This window comes from Ostrea edulis, chromosome 2, assembly GCF_947568905.1.
Source record: "Ostrea edulis chromosome 2, xbOstEdul1.1, whole genome shotgun sequence".
Lineage (NCBI taxonomy): Eukaryota > Metazoa > Mollusca > Bivalvia > Ostreida > Ostreidae > Ostrea > Ostrea edulis.
Genome location: NC_079165.1, coordinates 1,392,861 through 1,415,000, shown reverse-complemented (window position 1 = coordinate 1,415,000; position 22,140 = coordinate 1,392,861). Strand labels below are relative to the sequence as shown.

Here is a 22,140-nt window from a genome sequence, read left to right as displayed (position 1 = left end):
TTTTAATCATGGAAGATAAAACTGCACTCGTGTAGTACAAAGCAAAGATCCCATGACACACCGGTCGCGGGCAGTGGCAGGGCGTTTACTTCGTGACCGGGAGATCGTAAGTTCGAGCCTTGCTCGTGTCATAGCCGCATCTCGAACCTAAGACGTAAACATACGTAGATATAGTATTTGCGCTAGGAGAATCACCGGTCTTTCGGGTACATATTTGACCTTAAAAACTGGGGTCGCGGTAGGCGTTGGTATGTTAACGAACCCTCACTGCTCCGGGGTTTTTGGGAAATGAAGTTGTGTAGACCCGTGACTAACACGGAACCTGATGTACATTGAAATCGTCTATTTGAATTTCAAATGCAATTACGTATTTTCTATTTCTGTTAATTTTAGATCATTAGAGACACCCCTCCCCATTTCACTGTCTCCTTTTTATTGTCAAATGAGAAGGTGGGTCGGTTGCTGGATTGACCCTTTTCAGCTCCCTTGATTTGATGCCGATATGCATTCAGTTGTTTTTACAGAGAGTGGAATGTCGCCAGTTGAAATGAAAGGAGACGCCCCTATTTTTCCTGAAGCAGCTCGATAATGACACTGGTCTATAGTTTAAAATGAAGGATTATCTTTTTCATACTATGGTGTCTGCACTAAATTAGGTACTTTCCATCTACTTTGAAATAGCGGTGTTGAATTGATCGATTACAATACCTGTAATACACGATAAAGAGGAGTCTATCCATTAGTATGATTATTGATTTTAACAGGAAACCTATGTTATAATATAATTATTGATTTTAACAAGGAAACCTATGTTATAATATAATTATTGATTTTAACAAGGAAACCTATGTTATTGAGTTTAATTACCTCTACGGGCATGGTACAGTGATTTTTCAGAATAAGTAATCAGTTTCCCCCACAAAATCTTTGCTGTTAGAGTAGAGAGTATAAGACTTATTGGTAAGTGTAAGGCCATTGGTAGTGGGGTAAGAAAGGGGGGGGGGGGGGTCCACTTTTCCCTTCTCTTTTAACTCCTCCACTCTCACGTCACTTTTCTCCTTCATTCACCTCTTACATGTACTTCTCCCCTCTTTATCCTATCCGCCTTCGCTGCTATCGTCTCGGTATGTGCATTTTTTTGTCAGTAAGTGAATCTTTTGCCAGGATGCGGATTTCTGTCAGTATGTGCATTTTTTGTCAGTAGGTGGATCTTTCGTCGCTGTGTATTTTTTTGTCAGTATGTGCATTTTTTGTAAGTATGTGCATTTTTTGTAAGTATGTGAACGTTTTGTTACTATGCAGATTTTTTGTCAGTATGGATTTTATATCACTATGTGGATTTTTTGTCAGTATGTAGATTTTTTGTCAGTATGTAGACTTTTTGTCAGTATGCGCATGTTTTGTCTGTATGAGGATTTTTGTCAGTATGTGGATTTTCTATCACTATGTGGATTTTTTGTAAGTATGTGAACGTTTTGTAAGATATGAACGTTTTGTAAGTATGTGAACGTTTTGTAAGTATGTGAACGTTTTGTCAGTATGTGAACGTTTTGTCAGTATGTGGATTTTCGTCAGTATGTAGATTTTCTATCACTATGTGGAATTTTTTGTCAGTATGTGAATTTTTGTCAGTATGTATATTTTTTTTTTTTGTCAGTATGTAGATTTTTATATGAGATTTAAAACTCCCAATATTCCATCTCGATGAACCTCTCTATACAGAAGACTCTCATGTACACAGGAAGAATTCATAAAAAATGTTTCATACAAACGCTTTGAACTTTGTTTAGACATTAAGATAAGAACAGTTGATGATAAATAAACCTAATGATAAATTAGGATAGTATAAAACTGGGGCCAGTTTCACAAAACTGTCTAAAGACTAAGATCTGTCTTAAGATTAAAGTTTTTTTTTATAAAATCGTCTCAGCTGTTTTAAAAGACAATCTAAGATTATTAGAAATCTTACGACATCCAGATATACTTGGCTTAAACTATACCGAACATGGTGGCGGGTCTCTGCTTTGCTAAGGAATGTGTAGATTATCCGGAGAGAACGTGGTTTCAGGGACAAATATAAACTAGTTGATTACATAATGTTTATAGAGGGTGTTGACATCATTGATAAGCTTTGTATACCGCGACATGGGATGTTTGTAACCGTTTAGAATATCCCACAGCAAACTTTCCCCTACTTTTGCTGCTTAGGTATGTCCACTTTTTCTTCATATCTTCCCCTGACCGGACATAATCTGTTGAATTTACTGCTTTGAGTTTAGAAGTGACATATCCCTAAGTTTCCTTCATAGCACTGGGTATTGTGGAATTTTGTTTTGAAAAGAAATGTCTTTTCTTTTCTTTTTTCCACCTCGTCACTCAAAACTGGTATTTCATGCAGTAGCCGAAATTTTTTAACATCACTTCATAGATATCCTAAATCTTTTGACACCGATTTATCTGAACGCTCTGTGATTACAGGTGAATACATTCGAATACCATATTCTTTGTAGACATAAACGCAGTGGTGGATAAATTCATTTCTTCACGTTTTTATCTTTGGAATTTATTCCGTTTCATTCAGTTGTTGGCTTATTCAAACAAGCGTTTCGTTCGATTGATGCGACCGTTTGCACATTATACATGTATCTGTAAATTAAATTATCAAAATAAGACACTAATGGCTAAAAGTTGGTTGGTTTTTTGGGTGGGTTTTTTTGGTATTTGATAATTAAAAACACAGTTTATATATACATGTTAGAATCTAAAGGTTTTGATACTAGCTTTAAAATAGATGGAACCAAAAATGGTCATAGTAATTACATGTCTTTATGATTTAAAAGAATCCTTCTTTAATTTTGTTGACACTAGAATATTATAAATGATGGATGCATTGTCAAGAAAAACAGAAAGATGTACAAAAATTGTGACACTTGCAACTCCAGGGTTCTGATTCAAGGTCAGATCCAAATAGTGTTAAAAGTGTATATCAAGTTTATAATTGTAAAATGTTTCATCAGTATAGACGCTTTTGGGGGAATGAATTACACCTTATACATGTATTATACTTCTACTGAATATTAGAATTTAGCATATAAATGCATGCCTAGAGCAAGAAAAGTTACTGTATTATATAGATTTCATTCATATTGAGGTTAGTAATACTTTTAACTAAATAACTCAGGTATTTAGTTAAGGTCAGTGTCTTGTTGATATTTTTGATGTGTGTATGCATGTACGTGTGCGTGTGTGTGTGAAATACAAAAAAATCCATAAAGATTTGTTTCAGAGTTTTGAGTAGTGATCAGTTTTAGCAATCATCAACAACTAGGGTATGAATCTGAACACTCATCTTTGTTAATTTCTAAAAAGACTTAAATTGCATTTCAAAAGTAGTCAAGTGTTATGTGAAGGAGATTTGAGGAACATATGTTCCTGCTAAATGTGTGTGATCATACATTTGGGGTGTCAATGGATGGAAAATCATCTGAAGATCGAAGTTTTGAAGAAATTGAAATACTTTATTGAATATTAATCAATCTTATTTTCATTCTAAAATCATGTACTCAAAGGAATTTTCTTTCAATTACATATGTAAGTGCATTAAATTGAATTATTTTTCTATTTCTTACTTACATTTAAAACAGTTATGTTTGTCATTTTGTTTCTCAAAGTAGAAAATATTTTCATGTAGATTTTTCTTCCAAGATTATTATTCCTTAGATTTCAATTTAGAACATTCAAGTAAAAGAAAATAAGACTCTAAAAAAGGAGGTCTCCATGTGAATTGAGAGAAAGAAACGGAAATTATAAATTCTGTGGTGACATTAAATTTCATTTCATAATTTTGCCAGCTATAATAAGGTATGATATGAGATTCAGGGTGGTACATTTATGTGCATACATGTACCTTGTATCTCCAATTGAAAATTGATTGCTTTAAATCAATTTCAACATTATGAATATCCTACAAAAGTAAAACATAATGATTTTAAAGTTTAAAAAACACATTGTTTCACTCCTGAAACCTTGACCTCACATGGATATATATTGGTATTTAGTGTTGGTAGGTTTTGGTTCTTTTTGGGTGGATTTTGGATAATGTAGTGAATTTCAGTTAGTTGTAGCACAGTAACATGGAGTGAGCTTGCTTGCTTCCTGATATCTAGTCAATCACTTTTTAAGACATACATATTTTTCAAACTTGCATTGCACATATTTGTTTACATTTTTGGTAGGAGTGTTTTATATGCTCACTATATATGTCATCTTCATATATAGATGTGTAATTGTTTGCAAAAAGAGGAGACATCTAAATTCCTAATAAAAATGATAATTACATTTAAATCATAATTGTACACTTCATGTACTTTTTACATGCAAAATCATTTCATATAATTATATGGTTTTTGTATTTTCTGTCCATATCTGTAAGTCTGTCTGTCACAAAGTCTTAAATTGTGCATTAAAATGCTTCTCCTCCTGTATGGATTATCTGATAAACTTGAAACTTTGTACAATGCATCATTGCCATTTGCAGATGTGCACATTGTTGGGAGAGGATTTATTGTTATCCTAAAAGTTATAGTGGTTCGATCCAAGAGGGATGCGGGTGTAAAATAGCTTGTGACCATTTCTCCTAGTTGCAAACATATTGCAGAGTCTTGAATTTTTATTTTTTTTTTATTTTTTTTTATACAATACTTCATTATCATTTAATGATGTCTAGATTTCTCTGACCCAGGAATCTAATATTTTCCTAAAATCTACAGTGGATCAAAAACAAGTATTTTAAGTGTTTTTTTTTTTTTTTACCCTTTATTGAATAATCTTTGTAAAATTGCATGTGCAAAAGTAAAGATGCTTTGAAAATTCAATTACAAAATTAAACATTTCACTGGTTTGTTAAGGTACTCACTACACTAAAGCTTTATGACACTATGTTACAAGATGGCGATTTAAATGTTTTGGGAAAGTATTTGTATTGATCGATTTATTCGTCTATAACACCATAGCTAAGTGGTTAATTAATAAAGCATTGGGCAAGAGAGAGAGAGAGAGAGAGAGAGAGAGAGAGAGAGCATTGGGCTGGTGAACTACAGATCTTGAGCTCAAATCCACCAGTCTTTTGTTCATGTGTTGAAATAATATTTTTGAAAATCATGTTTTTATCCAAATTTGCAGTTTTTGCTGTTTTTGGCATACACACTTATTGTATATCATCAGATCTTTTTTAAAATATTAAATCTATTTGTACTGATTTGAGAAACTATTTCCCGGTGTAGTGAGCCACCTTAAATGTAAACATAAAAAGACTCCAGTCTTTGTTTACATAACACAGAATGAAGGCTAAAATATTGTTTTTATTCCTGCATCCAGAAGGTTAAAATTTTGGCTGTGAACACAGATTCAGTTATACTTTTCATGTTTAACATTTAAAAAAATGAAAACAAAATAAAAAAAAAAACAAAAAAAAAAAAAACGTAAACGTCCTGTTTGAGAATTTTTCACTTGTATGGAGACGTCACCATTGCCAGTGAAGGGCTGCAACATTTAGGTCTATGCTCGGTGCTTATGCCCCTTTGAGCAGGGGTGGATTAATATTGTGTCACACATTTAGGTAATGTCATATAACTGTAAACAATGTCTCTAGAGGATTTGGGTGTTGCTCAACCGGAAATGTAATAAATGAATGCATAAGATTGGATCATACTTCTTTTTGGACTAGAACATCCAGGACTGAACTTTCTTAGGGTCGAGATGTCTGTTAACCGTTTATTCGTATTTACCTGTCAAAGTCTTTTTGACGCTTCAGGTATAGGAGAAAGTACTTTGACTTCAGAATGAATGTGATTGTCAGAGGGAGAATGATGGACCGAAGCATGCATTTTGTAAAATGATTCTTGTGTTGTTAAATCTTCGAGAATCTTGTTGGAGATGTCTGATTCGGTTCACGAAACAACTTAGCATCATCTAGCAGTAGCAGATTTCCCCGTAAGCACTTAATTAACACTAATTTTAATATATTGTAAACAAATTGTAACTGTAAGCCAGGCTATTCCAAAATTCCACAACATATCAGAGGAACCGGTAATTTAGCCTGTACATAATGATAAGAGTAGGGGTATATACCACACACCCCTAATAAAAGCACTGGGATTACTGAATCAGAATGACAATTGGGGTGGGGACGATAAAAGCAGAATTTTCGAATTATTTTGAATCGAAGTTTTGAGTAAGAAATGGTGCCATTCCTTTTGGGTTATTTTTTTCATTGGGGATGGTACCATAGGGCCTACTATTATTATTACAGACAAAAATACCGGTTCCTGTGAATATTCACACCTGACGACCTGTAAAGGGTTGTAAATAGAGAATGTGAACAGCTGCATGTAAATAAGTTAGTGTTCTAACTGCATAATTTAATACCGTTCAATTTTATTCTAATATTTTTGTGATAGGGTTATATGTATACAATTGAAATTGCATGGGAAAGAGTTTAGTAATGCAGAGCTCTAATATAATTTAATTTCTCATGTTGTTTAGACATTTATCCATTAACACATGTATAGGGCTACATAATTTAGGAATGTAATTACTAGATATAAAGTTAATGTCATTCCTTAGCTTGCAAGTAAATTCTTAAGAATCATGACAAACAACACTCTTTAAGATACAATTTTCTGCTTTATTACTATATTCATGGGATAAAAGTCCCCATCCTGTGTTTTATTTGGGATATTTATTCCCATTCATGCTCAAATAGGATATTCACTGCCATTTCATGTTCATTATGGGACATTTCCTCCTATGGGACATTGTATCCCATTTTGAATTTAAATATGGGAGTTAAAATCCTATGGGCGAAATTATATTTTTTCTCCCATGGGATTTTTGGTAGGAGTGAAAATCCCCCAAGTGGGATTAAAAATCCCTCCAAAATCCCATGGGATTTTTTGATTTCAGGTGAAATATCTTAAAAACTACAATAGTTACAAGTGTAAATGTTGGTGCATGTCTTGTGGACATAAAATCCCATCTTTTTTTGTAAAGGGTTTATTTGTATCCTTAATAAAAGGGTTGGCGAAACTCCGGACTTTTGTCGTGTCCAGAGTTAAATGTCGCACTGTTACAAATAATATCACTTGTGTCTTTGGTTTTTCCTACTCACCCACGTCCTCGTGTACGGAATATATTTTTGGTTTTCAATATGCTAGTTTGTTAAATAAATCAAGTGTGGCGTTGCGAACTTGTAATAAACGTATCACATTCAATAACTGTCTTTTTTATATCTTAAATTAGTAAAGAAAATATTCATTTTCGGAGGGGTGGAAGGAGGGAGAGATATATATATATCAGGATTTCAGGTTTAGTCTTTTAACATAAACATTTTTATAAAACATAAATCAGTCCTTTCAATTTGAATTAAAATTTCCGTGCTCAGATGCGTGGTATACATGTACAAACCAAGCGAAGCTTTAGAAACACAAGGTGTAAAATCACACAATTTAGAAAACAAGTATTAAATCTTACATTTAATGACTAAAATCGAAATATTTCAACTTCCTATTCATATTTTCATAAACAGTACTTTAATCTTTGATGTAACATTTTAATTCAACCATGTAATTATTTAAAAGGTAATCATAATAAAAAGAATTATTAGGACAGATACTAAGACTTTGACTTATTATAGAACGAAGAACACACAGGTACGCGATCTACGGGTGACGTCACACACTGGTCAGGATAATGACCAGCTGATAATCCCCGGGATTACCGTTGGCTTCATCGCTAAATTCACTCAGATTCATATCTATTCATTTTTCTGTAGCAATGGACGAGGACAAGAAATCACCTCCAAAGAATTACCAAGAATATTTGATGGTAGGACGTTTTATAAGCACTCTAATTCATTTCTTTAACAATTGATTAATAATGCGAAGGCTACATTTGCAACCTTAGTTACATGTAGTATCACATACGCTTAAACTGAACGACGGCTAATGGAAATTTAAGTTGTAATTACTGTTGTTTAATTGCAGCTGCAGAATCTGCTGAAATGTCAAGTCTTGCAGAGCGAGGAGGCGGGGAAACCTGTTCATGACGAGCACCTGTTCATCATAACACATCAAGGTAGGTACTAATCACTGTAGAGGACATTACTCAAATGAAGCCCAGGTTTTCGGGATTTGTGCTCGTGTACAAGCATACTTTGAAAACCACGTACATACCCAAGTACATTTGTAACACACGTGGATTTTTTTTACCGTCAAATTCCTGTGAAAATAAAGTATATGCGCCAATATAAATGTTCATGTACCTTGTTTAAATATTTGATTTGAACATATTTTATTGTATGGATATACAAAAGGATTGGTTACAAGTTCTAGCAACTTAGACAGCCTCTCCCGTATACAAAATATATTATGCTATACATGTACAAATAAAGATTGTCGTACCACAGAAAATATAATATTAGTTATAATGTACAATTATGATAATATACAATGAATGTTTAGGTTCATGTAAGTACATAATCAGGCATAAAATGCAAAACATATTTTAAAATTGTGATATATAGGTCCCATTAAAATCTGTTAGAGTTCTTAATAAACTTCTGAACTGCTCTGAAAATATAAAAATTTACATCATTTAAAAAATATTCATTTCCCCATAATAAAAGGTGGGTATAGACAATAGCAATATCATTTAGCTGAAGCAGTTCATTGAAAAAACAATTTCTTGCTTGAGTGTATCTTTTGCATGCAAAAAAGAAATGATGGGCATCTTCAATATGACCACATATACAATTTGGAGAGGCAATGACGTTTTTATGATAAAGATCATTATTTAAAATGCAAGAATGTCTTAATTTGGTATGAATAATATTAGCATATCGCTGGCCATATGAATAGTATAAAGGTGGTTTTGAGGGTGTTATTGTAATGTGTTTTTTGAATTTATCAATTGAAGTTATCTCCTTTATTTCTGTACTCAGCAAGTTCCATTTCCTAACTGTGTCAGGAATAAATGACTTTTTATTTAATTCAAGTCTGCATCTAGGCAGTGTGTGGTCGCTAGAATTACGGGTATCATATGATGATAAATTTCTGCGAGTATTTGGGCAAATTTCTTTCAGATATTGGGGAACTAAATTGTTATGGATTTTAAACATATTTGTTAATTTAGCTAATTGTCTTCTATCAGAAAGGGGTTCCCGCCCAGTTTCAAAATGAAGTGAATCTATTGAGGCGAAAATTGGAAGACCAGTTACTATCCTGGCAGCCAATAACTGAATTTTTTCTAACTGGTGAGAATCAAAATCTGCACATCCATCCCAGACTACAGAGGCATATTCTAATAGAGGTCTAATAAGAGTTGCATACATTGTTGATAAGGTGTTTCTTCCTACAGTAAATTTTAACTTTTTTAGCAAACCAAGTTTTTTATACGCTTTATTAACAATGTTTTCAATATATACAGACCAGCTTAAATCATTAGAAAAGGTAAGACCAAGGTGTTTGTGAACAGTAACATATTCAAGCTGACATTGATGAAACACTAGTTTCGGGGGATCTACGGATTTTTTCATAGTAAATATTTAGTAACACTAGTACATTGTGTCATATGGTGCTAGGTAGTGCCGTCCCTGGAAAGTGTAGGATATAGTGGCGGATCCAGAAATTTTAGAACCGGGAGGGGGGAGGGTTAAATGGCTTGGGGTTTGGGGATTGTTTTGAAAACCCCAGTGGGTACAGGGCGAAGCCAATGTGGAAGCTTAATGGACAAAACCCCTGAAGCTACCGATATCTGACAAAATAAGCCGTATTTCATTCAGTGCACGGTTTTGGACCTTTTCTGTAAGAAATGGATCACGTATTTGAGGGAGCGAACACCCGATGCTGGATCCGTCACTAGGTTTCCCCCATTGTAGGCCCCTCCATACCCTTTTTATGGTTGAGATATTACAATTTGAAACATGGGGAAGTACACAATTATAATCAGAAATAGAATTTGGACTTTGCCTTACATAGGGTTTCATTTCACAATGAAATATATCGGGCCACAAATCGATTCTAAAGTAGATGATTTTTTTGTTCATTTCAAAAATGCAAACGTCAGTATATTTTATAATGGGAAGTTCCAAGCCATAAGTACATATCAAAATATCTCCAAAATTCAAAACAGATAAATAAATCAATACAGTTCAAATGGCAAAATTACTACAAATTAGCGTTCCAAAGTGAAAGTACACATTGAATCCTGAAGTAGTGCCCAGTGTCATCATTTCTGTTAGAGATGTACTAAGCACACCCCTCTTATCCCCCAACACAGTGCTGATTTGCACCCCTCTAACCCCCAACACAGCCTACTGATGTTCTGCAGCGACTGTTAGTAACATGCTGACCTTTACATCGTTAAAAACCATTCAGACTAGTGACTTATCACAAGGAATTAGAATTTTGATACTATTAATTTACATTTTGTTTCAGCGTACGAGCTGTGGTTCAATGGAATTTTGATACTAGTAATTTACGTTTTGTTTCAGCGTATGAGCTGTGGTTCAAACAGATCCTATTTGAGATTGACTCTGTTCGGGAAACATTCGCTTCACCAGTAAGTTCTCTTTGTAACAGACAGATTATGGGGAGTTTTACAAGTTACATAATATTACACGTTACATTTATAATATTACACGTAACAAACATGATAATACACGTAATATTTAAATATTACACGTAACAGGCACTTGTATTACATGTAACAGACACTTGTATTACACGTAACAGACATAATATTACACATAACATTTATACTATTACACATAACATTTATACTATTACACATAACATTTATACTATAAAAATTACACATAACATTTATACTATTACACGTAATATTTATAGTATTACACGTAACAGACATATTATTACACTTAACATTCATATTATTACACGTGACATACATATTATTACACGTAACAAACATGATAATACACGTAACATTTATATTATTACACGTAACAGACATATTGTCAAAAGTAACAGATATAGTGATACACGTCTTACAAGTTGCAGACATATCAGTACGTCTGCAAGATACAACTTAGTATGTTCAGTAACGTAGTCAGGTAAGCTAAGTATTTATCTGTAAGAGGTGATTGATGGGTAGTGTCTGTGAGAACTTCTATATAAAACACCCCGTGCTTTGGGTCTCTGTGAGAACTTTTATATAAACACTCCATGCTTTGGGTCTCTGTGAGAACTTTTTTATAAACACTCCGTGCTTTGGGTTTCTGTGAGAACCTCTATATAAAACACCCCGTACTTTAGGTCTCTGTGAGAACTTTTATATAAACACTCCGTGCTTTGGGTGTCTGTGAGAAACTCTATATTAAACACTCCGTGCTTTGGGTCTCTGTGAGAACCTCTATATAAAACACCCCGTACTTTAGGTCTCTGTGAGAACTTTTATATAAACACTCCGTGCTTTGGGTGTCTGTGAGAAACTCTATATTAAACAACCTGTGCTTTGGGTCTCTGTGAGATCTTCTATATAATTCAGTCCATGCTTTGGGTCTCTGTGAGAATCTCTATTTAAAACACCCCGTGCTTTGGGTCTTTTTGAGAACCTCTACATAAAACACCCCGTGCTTTGGGTCTCTGTTACAACTTCTATATAAATCACCCCATGCTTTGGGTCTCTGTGAGAATCTCTATTTAAAACACCCCGTGCTTTGGGTCTTTTTGAGAACCTCTATATAAAACACCCCGTGCTTTGGGTCTCTGTGAGATCTTCCATATAAATCACTCCATGCTTTGGGTCTCTGTGGGAACTTCTATATAAAACACTCTGTGCTTTGGGTCTGTGTTAGAACTTCTATATAAATCATTCCATGCTTTGGGTCTCTGTGAGAATCTCTATATAAAACACTCAGTACTTTAGGTATCTGAGATATTCTATATAAATCACTCCGTGCTTTGGGTCTCTGTTTCGAACCTCTATATAAAACACCCCATGGTTTGGGTCTCTGTGAGAACTTCTATATAAATCACTCCGTGCTTTGGGTCTCTGTTTCGAACCTCTATTTAAAACACCCCGTGCTTTGGGTCTCTGTGAGAACTTCTATATAAAACACCCCGTGCTTTGGGTCTCTGTGAGAACTTCGATATAAAACACCCCGTGCTTTGGGTCTCTGTGGGAGCTTCTATATAAACACTCCGTGCTTTGGGTCTCTGTGAGAACTTCTATATAAAACACCCCGTGCTTTGAGTCTCTGTGCGAACTTCTATATAAAACACCCCGTGCTTTGGGTCTCTGTGGGAGCTTCTATATAAACACTCCGTGCTTTGGGTCTCTGTGAGAACGTCTATATGAAACACCCTGTGCTTTGAGTCTCTGTTACAACTTCTATATAAAACACCCCGTGGTTTGGGTCTCTGTGAGAATCTCTATTTAAAACACCCCATGGTTTGGGTCTCTGTGAGAACTTTTATATAAACACTCCGTGCTTTGAGTCTCAGTGCGAACTTCTATATAAAACACCCCGTGCTTTGGGTCTCTGTGAGAACTTCGATATTAAACATCCCGTGCTTTGAGGCTCTGTGAGAATCTCTATATAAATCACCCTATGCTTTGGGTCTGTGTTAGAACTTCTATATAAAACACCCCATGCTTTAGGTCTGTGTTAGAACTTCTATATAAATGTCCCCATGCTTTGGGTCTGTGTTAGAACCTCTATATAAATCTCCCCATGCTTTGGGTCTGTGTTAGAACTTCTATATAAATCATCCCATGTTTTGGATCTCTGTTAGAACCTCAATATAAATGTCCCCATGCTTTGATAGCCGACATCCATTTGCAGCATGCTGCTGAATTCATACATCTTTTGATTTGCTTTTACTTTTGTGAATATGATAAATGTTTTGTTTTAGTCTATGGATGAAAGTCGAATGCTGAATGTTATCAACAGATTACAACGTATCAGTTTGATTTTGAAGGTAAAGTCGTTAAACTTGTTGTTGTTGATGCATGTAATATGAGGCAATAAGAACGTCTGCTCTCAAGGAGAGTCAATACGTGTATTACGTTATGTTAAAAAATTATATCGTCCTGAAGAATGGACATGTCGTCGGTGACAATTTCATATTGTTTCTCTCTCTCTCTCTCTCTCTCTCTCTCTCTCTCTCTCTCTCTCTCTGATTAAAACGTGGCTGTTTACTGATATATGTCAATTTTTGTTTCAGTTGCTAGTGGACCAATTCATTATACTAGAAACAATGACGCCGCTGGATTTCTTCGAGTTCAGGCATGTGACATTTTTTTAAAGGAAAAATGTTCAATAGACAGAATGTTTGTTTTAAAGGGGCATGGACACGATTTGAGCATAGAATTATCAAATTTTATTTTCCATTTTCAATGTTTAGAATGCTTAACTAAGATATTTGTAATGGTCAGCAAAAATTTGAATGTCAGTTGTCGAGGTATATGGGAGATACAGAGCTCACAATTCTTTGTTATGTAAACAAGGCTTGTGCCATGGTTTTGTTTACATAGGTTAAATATACTAGTAAAAGTTCGTTTAAAGCAGATTTTTCAATTTGCAAGTTAATTCTGAACACAATTAAATAGATTCTAGTGTTTAGCACAAATCACTGCTATTTTCTATCAAGTAATCTAAACGTAAACAAAAACATGACACAAGCCTTGTTTACATTACAAAGAATTGTGAGTGTTGTATCTCATTTGCAACTCAAAAACTGATATTCAAATTTTGGTTGAACATTAAAAATACTTTATGTTAAGCATTGTAAACAATAAAAATGGAAAAATAAAATTTTCAGCTCAACCGTGTCCATGCCCCTTTAAATATGTTTGCTCCTTAGATATCTGCCAGTGTACTTGAACAGGTTTTGTAACCTTCACTGTGTTTATGAGGATCACTTTAATAACTCTGGAGGGTACTACATTGTGTGACGAGGTTAAATGAAGGAAAATCTGAATATCAATCCCAACTTTCCTTCTTCCTAACTGTGATGTTCTTTACGTTACATACAAAAGATAAACTCCTATCTGTAACAATTGATTAGAGACATTCTAGGGATTTGGTACTATAAGTTAAAAAAAATTATTACGTTCGAAACTAAGTTCGATGTGAACATTTCGTTAAATCACACTTTCTATCCCGATATTTTCAATATATACCTTTAAATTTACTTCTCTGATTTTAGATTTTTGCACAAAACAATTTGATTTACGCAGGTTTCAAAAAGGCCTTTGACTTTGGAAAGCTTTATAAGACACATTTTGAACATGTAAATATGATGGTATATTTATAAATCTCAATATTTACATTTCCAATGTTTTGCATTTCATGTCTTTATAAATTGTAATGATGGCAATTTCCTCATAAACGCTCTGTAGTTGTGATCAGCAATGCTCGCATGAATCTTGCTAAATATAGTACGTCTTTTATAATTACTAGGAATTCCAACACAAGTGATTGTTCAATGTAAATATAAGTTTTGGAAATACTTGAGGGTGTAATACATCCATGTCGTTAATTATCTCGGATTTTTTTTTTAAATGTTAAGATATATAAGTAATATATCTCTGCTTTGCACAAATATAGAAATACGTAAAATAAAATTTAATAAAAATACAAAATGATATGCATGATGTTCTGAGGTTGGTTTTTATTGACAGGCAACATTTATCGACAGCATCAGGCTTCCAGAGTCTTCAGTTTCGTCTGTTGGAGAACAAACTTGGCGTCAAACAGGTTTGTATATAACATACATGTATGTAACAGAGAGCAATCTAAACAACACAAAACATCAGCAATGTCACAGGTTGTATCAGTTCAAAGATTTGTACATGTAATGCAAAAAAAATTAAAAGGATTTAGAACATCAATTAAACTTAATGGTAGATCAAAAAGCTATTTTTTATTTTAAATGATAAAGTGAATGGATTGGGCAGCAAGCACGGCCTATTATAGCTCTCTCCCTACATCAAGGTCAGAAAGAACAAAGACATTCGATATATTTTGTAAACAAGATAGAATATATATTAGAAAAAATAAAAGAAATATATAATATTATGTATATATACTAGTGGAAATAATTTGAAACGGGTAATGGAATACCGGTTTGGAAAAGCGTTTTGTTGCAGCGTTAAGAACTTATACTGCTTCCAATATCTAATCAGTGTTGAAGTCCATGATTAGGACTACCGTATGATAACAGTTGGTGTAGGTTGTTTATTATAACGAATTGTAATATTCTGTATAGCTTGTGACAATGTATTTCTGCAACATCTATACTTAGGACAAACAAAAAAGAAATGATAATGGATACATTTAATTTTAATGATCCACATCTGATTAAAATCTGCTTTCACATTACCTGCATCATGTCTTAGTTGGCAATGTATTATGTTGCATTTACGGTTTCCAGAATGGAAGAAAAGCTCATTACCTTTTTTAAACATAACAATCGGGATTCAAAGGAAATATACAAGTTATTGATAAATATGATACAACAGGTTTCTTTCTTTGTTTGACAGGAAAATCGTATCAAATATAATCAGCAGCATTACATGAAAGTATTCAATGATGAAGAGTCCGTGAAGATGTTGATGGATTCAGTAGAAGAGCCCTCTCTTCTGGTGCTAGTAGAAGTAAGTAGTTTAACTACAGCCACGTATGGTGATGGGGAGGGGGAGGGAACTGTCCCCCCATTTCTTATTTACAATGACAATTACATGTATGTGTTAGATAAAAGATATATTGGGTAGCTGCCCCGATTATTTGGTATGATTAGAATTGTTTAGTGAATCATGAGTATGAATTATAGTAAAAAGACTCCCTTTCCCACGATTTAAGAAATTGAAGTTTGGGGAAATATTTTTTTAGCGATTTTAGAGGGAGGATTTTGAAGATCGGGTAAAACGTCATGGTTGGTTATTCTTAGGATTTGTTTTTGAGAAGCCAATGCAACTTCCAATCCCGCCTCTGACTTTGTAAAACGATGATCACAAAATGTTTTATCGAAATGAGAGGGTGCACATCGATTTAGTGTTTGCCTCTTGGCATATGTAACACACAGAATTTCAAATTTTCATCTGCAATTCACTGGATTCTTTTTCTAATATCAATCAAACAGTTTTAGGATTCTTATAGTTGTCACCTTAGATACAAATTATCCACGCATGTTCTGCTGAGAAGCAATTTCAAAGGCGCAAAGACGTTAGGCCCATAAGAAGAATGAGTGTGATCGATCGTCGACTTTCTACGTAAATCAAAAGCAACGTAGGGGCGGGGAATGCATGTGAAGTTGTGAACTATGAATTCAAGCATCGTCGGAAACCCATGGTTGATTACGCTTCGTTCCTCTCTCCACTACCGTGGGTCCATTCATTCCTACTCGGTCGTTCTCATGAATGGATATTCAAAAATATCGTCCAATCAAAGTAATCGTTATAGTAACGGGACTCTTCTGTTTTTAAAGGTAGCATTAACTTAACTTTGCGATCACAACAAATGTATACCAAAATTGGGCTGAAAGCGTCTTGTTGATTGGACAAATTCGCTCAGGGTGTACTATGAGCACCCAATCAAATTGCCTCCTTAATTATTCATGAGAACGAACGATTAGGAATGAATGGACCCACGGGTGATGGAGAGAGGAACCAAGCTTAATCAACCGTGGGTTTCCGACGATGAAAATCAAGCAACTGAAATCTTCTGTTGACACCATATTGAATACGTGTAACGTGTGATGACGTAATTAAAATTTAACTTGCTCAAATTGGCGAGCGGTAGCGTTCAGGTCACACGCTACTACGAGGTTTTGTTCCGCAGGGCGTGAGTTCAACCCCGTACTGGGGATAAAGTTGGTATTCATATATTTTATAATCAATTGTTCTTCTATCTCTCTCTCTTTCTGTCTCTCGTATTATACAACACTGTTAGTTGCATTAGAATTCTCATATTTGAAGAACAGCATTTGCCTCGATCGGAGTGGTTTAGGTCATATCTGACTGCTACATTCGTTCCAACTCATTGTATAGAAAGAAATACCTTTTAAGGACCCTAAAACGATTTTTTGACACATGATATTTTTATAGTCATAGATTTGTTTGTTTTATGAATATACCTTTTTCGATATGCGTAAATTTAATTGCAGAGGTGGTTAACTAGAACACCTGGCCTGGAGCGACACGACTTCCGGTTCTGGCGAGCGTTTGAGGCTTCCGTTAGTCGATGGCTGGACGATTCAATATACAAACCGTACATAGTAAGTGATTTTAGTAACATTCATCTGGACGAATTTTTATCACATCTGTTATCAAAGATTGGGTTTATATCATTTTTTAAGAATGTAAACTTCTCTACCTAGAGTTTTGAATAATTATATGATTATGTGTTCCTGTTAATTCATTGTGTAGAAAAACGTTTTTATAAGCCTAAATACGCTGATATCCGCAGGATGAGACAGACCCGAAGACGAAGGAGAATCTAATGGCTGAATACCAGAAGCAGAAGGTATTGATTTAAGGATTTTTTTGGGGGTATAGTCCGTGTTTGCCCAACTATCTATTAGGAGTTATGAGGTTGATCACTGTTCGTTATCATCACCTTTCATGAACTAATTAACTACAACGGAAAACGTGATAATTTGCATAGCGGCGAATGCATAAATTATCGTGTTTTCCATCATAGTTAATCATCACCATGTACCCAACAAACTGGACAGTGATTCAGTGATTCCTTATATTTATATCACCACCATGTACCCAACAAACTGGACAGTGATTCAGTGATTCCTTGTCTTTATATCAGGAAATTGAATTAAGATATAAAATTGATGTATAAAAAATACTGTCTAATAGAAATAGAAATTCATGTTAATGTACACAGTTCCCGACCATTGACCTTTCATTTTGCATGAACTGTAAGTTGTAAGCTGTTGGGAAATTAAAACACCCGAGCTTCAAAGGGTTACCACAAAGAAAACAGTTGGAAATGTAAATATATGGATTTACAGCGTGTATTGATGGTCATTAATTTGTATATCTGAATTACATTCACAAAATCATGACCAAACAGAGTCAAACTATTTTTTATCTATAGTTCATCTGAGAAGAAGGCTAAATTCTCAGCTTTTCATATTCAACAACATTTGCTACAAACAAATATTTGTTTTCCAAAAATACATAAAATAAATACTAGATTTATGTTTTTAGAAGAACAATGAATACAATTTACCGTATGGGATATAATTTATTCTCATAATTTCTTAATGTTAAGTCCAAAACGCTGGGGGACATTTTGTATAGATTTATATAAGAAGGGTGATATACAGTACATGTATATCAACTTTTGAACATCACAGAAAATTTACAAGCCCTTCATTATTATCATTTTTCAAGGAATTTTATATTTTGTACTTGCATGTATCACAAGCAAAGTAAGTCAAAAACTAAATGTCAACCCATGCACCCATTTTTGTGTTTGTCTCAAGCAGTCTTTTGATTTGTCCACTTTTTGTTGTCTTTGCGGTTTGTGTCTCCAAATGCTGATCAATTTGATACGTCTGTGAACAAGGAAATACACGCTGTTTATCAGGTAATTTTGGCATGGGGAATACTTGGCAATAATTTTTCAAAAAAGTCTTTTGAAATTTTAGCCCATCAATTTTTGGTGTGTCTTCATTTAACAAGTGTATCATACATCTATATACTCTTAGAAATTTTTGTGCTTTTTATTTTGGAGAATTTTTTATCCGCCAAAAAGCCAACATACCCAGTTTGCCAAAATCCTCCAATATACGGTAATGTAAATAATAAAAGTACTGATAATACTGATAGACGTAATGTACATTGTAGATAAAAAGAGCAATTGGAATAATTTTATTCAAACTTGGCATAAAGTGTACCTCAGTGAAAAGAATTACTTTTCCTTTGTTCAAAATAAAGGCCATGCTTCTTAGAAAGGGGGAGCCAAATGGACCAGCAGAGGGGTGCAATGGAGATTCCGATGTTAACATAGGATTTATAAACAGGAAAATGTTTATCAGATAGTCTTCTTAACACCCATAAGAACACAATTTGCTGAATAAATATGCAAGTAATAGTATCCTTATCAGAATAGATTAAAGTTTGTTAAGGGTCATGAGCCAAATTAAAGTTTTACGTTGGTACATGTATATAATTATGTGAAAAAAAATCTTTAAGATCTTTGTAAGAAGAACAAGGGACCCATTGTCAAATAAGATTGCAAGCATCCTCATGAAGTGTAGATTCATATTTCTTCATCTCTTGATCATGGCCAGGTTGAGTTTTACTTTGGAATATTTGGGAAAAGTCTTTAAAATTCTTCCTAAGTCCTAGTAATCGCAAGGGTAGAATTTCTCAAATCAATGTGCGAGTATCCTCATGTTGCGAAGATTCAAATTCCGTCACACCGTGTCCCGAAGGGCGAGGTCGGGGCCACTTTAGTTTGTGAAGTTTTACATAAAAAAGTGTACGAAATATCTTCTTTTTTAAAAAAATAGAACTGATAAGGTAGACATTGTATAATTTTAAATGCGCAGGTATGCTCACGTATTATTGATTTAATCTAGAATAGGGATTTAAATTCTAACTAGAAACACATGGAATCAATATGTGAAATCATCTCCGGAAGCTCAAGGGTAAAGTTGAAATCACGTTGATGTTTTATAGAAGGAAATTACAACTGCGCAGGTGAGTGATGTGGCCCATGGACCTCTTGTTTACTTTTTCGTTGTATTGACGAGAAAATGATCTACTTCATTCATTGTAGGATTCCTTTGATACAATTCTTGACCCTGTAAAGTACAACACGTATGTAGAGAGGGGTAAGTTGTAATTAATTAATAATAAACTGTAATTCACTGTTCGTTATCGTCATCTTTTATCACAGTCTGTATTGTACAGCATGTATGTAGAGAGGGGTAAGTTGTAGTTATCACTGTTCGTTATCTTCACCTTTTATCACAGCCTGTATCATGCATGCACTTCTTTCTTTCGATGTTTGTTTCAGGAAACACAAATGATCCATGATTGGCCATTGTAAAAATTTTAAATCTCTACCTGTAATTTGGCTTTAGCCCTAATACATGGTTTGAGCAAATTTTCCTCCACTGTGATCTTTGATCTCATGGTTTATCATCTGTACAGATAATGTTTTTAAAAGATTTTTAAATTGGACAGGCGAACGAAGACTGAGCCACAGGGCTTTTCAGGGCGCCCTTATGATTTCTATGTACCGAGACGAGCCTCGATTCCATCAACCATTTCAACTTCTGACTCTCCTAATGGATATTGACTCCTTGATGACGAAATGGAGATGTAATGCTTTATGTGAATTTAAAGGCGTAGTAATATTCTCTAATTTATGGAGATGTTCTGAAATTTCTTAAAATGATATTGATGTGAACAGAGTAACTATAGTTCTGTGTAATTATATACAATGAATTTAATGTAGATAACCATGTCATGATGGTACAGCGCATGATCGGAAGTAAAGTTGGAACAGGTGGATCATCTGGTTATCACTATCTCAGATCAACTGTCAGGTACGATATCAAAACACAATAATGTCCAACATTTAAACGTCACCAATGCCAGGTAAGTTATCAAAACATCGATATCAAAATTTCACTATCTGGTAAGATAGCAAAACACCAATATCTAAAATTTATACTGTCAGATTCAGTATCTTTTTTTTTATAGAAAATTTGATGTTTCGATTCAATGTTGATTATGACAAAATCAAATGTGAAAAAAATCCGTGCGTGTAACATTAAAAAGATCCCATATTGTTACCTCAAACTCACCAGTACGTACATTGTCAAATTACCTCGAGATACCATTTTATTTTTATTTCATGCCATAAATTAAAAGATAATTTACAAAACATTCTTGATAGAACCATACAGAGGAGTTTATTGTTATCACACTTCTTTCTTATTGTATTAACAGCGACCGCTACAAGGTTTTCCTTGACTTGTTTAACCTCTCTACTTACGTGATCCCGCGAGAGTATATTCCATCCCTAAGTTTGTCCATGAAGAGGACGTTGAGTACTCTATCTACAGAGGTGGAAAGTGGAATCGAAGATCAGTCGAGTAGTCTGGAGAGCAGTGATCAGTCAAACGATGACGCGTCCAACGTCATGATCACAATATAACAGCTGAGCTCATGGCTGACTTACGTCGGTGATGACGTCATCGGGAATAACTAATAGTGTAGTACATGTTAACACTGAAATAGGTTTTCGTTTGTGTGCATTCAGTTTAATGCTGTAAAGAAACTTCTTCTTTGAAAAAAATATTGGCATCGAAAAACATCTTGACAAAGATATCATTTGTATTTCTTTCTTTTCTTTAAATTACCCTTGCATAACCCAATGGACCTATATTATGACTGAAGACCAAACACTTTTTACATTTTATTTAATGCTGCATTCCCACCAATTGTGAAGGAAAGGAGTACGTGCAGCCATGTTGTTATTGTTTTTTTCCAACAAATTCTACATATATATATATGGAAACATTTTTGATCAGTTATAAGTATTATTCGTACTTGAATATTTTGATGCTATTAACGAAAACAACCTTCTAAATGTTATACGTAATTGTGTTTCATGACGTCTCCTGTATTCTATGAATACGATGTTATTATTACAGTGAATGAGTAGTACAATGTGTGTATCATATAAATACCACGATACAATATTATCTTTTATCAATGTATACTCGGATAATTTGATATTGAATGTTGATTTGACCAGATATACCGTATATGCAAACTATTCCATTGTCCAAAAATAAATTTTAAGTAATGTGAAATCTTGATTTTATGGTTTACTGCGCATGACATGTGTAATTGTGTATGGTTCACGTGGTTTCAGAGTTTCTTATTCATACTTGGGTTTTCCATGACAAGGTGTTTGCAAAACCCCAATGAATATGAAATTATGATGTTTAGCATGGTTGCTATGGCCATATGTTAGATGAAACAGTATATGATATTTTATGAAAAAGCGAAGAAAACGAACAGTGATTAGCCTCATGATTTATATAAAGAATACAAAATTAAGAGTAGGGAAAC

General features: G+C 34.2%; 1 protein-coding gene across 4 annotated transcripts in view; it reads left to right on the top strand.

The window, feature by feature from the left end:
- Positions 1 to 21,878, top strand: part of LOC125678413 (tryptophan 2,3-dioxygenase-like) — a 37,476-nt gene extending 15,598 nt beyond the window's left edge. For 2 of the 4 annotated variants that reach the window (XM_048916844.2, XM_048916850.2), the window contains 13 exons: positions 7,832 to 7,884; positions 8,043 to 8,133; positions 10,550 to 10,617; positions 12,936 to 13,001; positions 13,248 to 13,309; positions 14,707 to 14,782; positions 15,568 to 15,681; positions 17,190 to 17,300; positions 17,492 to 17,548; positions 19,829 to 19,883; positions 20,239 to 20,376; positions 20,513 to 20,603; positions 21,010 to 21,878. In XM_048916844.2, the coding sequence (XP_048772801.1) occupies positions 7,832 to 7,884; positions 8,043 to 8,133; positions 10,550 to 10,617; positions 12,936 to 13,001; positions 13,248 to 13,309; positions 14,707 to 14,782; positions 15,568 to 15,681; positions 17,190 to 17,300; positions 17,492 to 17,548; positions 19,829 to 19,883; positions 20,239 to 20,376; positions 20,513 to 20,603; positions 21,010 to 21,217 (1,190 nt within the window). In that variant the 3' untranslated portion in view covers positions 21,218 to 21,878. Of the gene's footprint in view, positions 1 to 991; positions 2,209 to 3,326; positions 5,992 to 7,831; positions 7,885 to 8,042; positions 8,134 to 10,549; positions 10,618 to 12,935; positions 13,002 to 13,247; positions 13,310 to 14,706; positions 14,783 to 15,567; positions 15,682 to 17,189; positions 17,301 to 17,491; positions 17,549 to 19,828; positions 19,884 to 20,238; positions 20,377 to 20,512; positions 20,604 to 21,009 lie in introns of those variants that run through there. The other 2 variants (XM_048916853.2, XM_048916852.2) reach the window with 2 other exon arrangements.
- Positions 21,879 to 22,140: the final 262 nt, after the last annotated feature.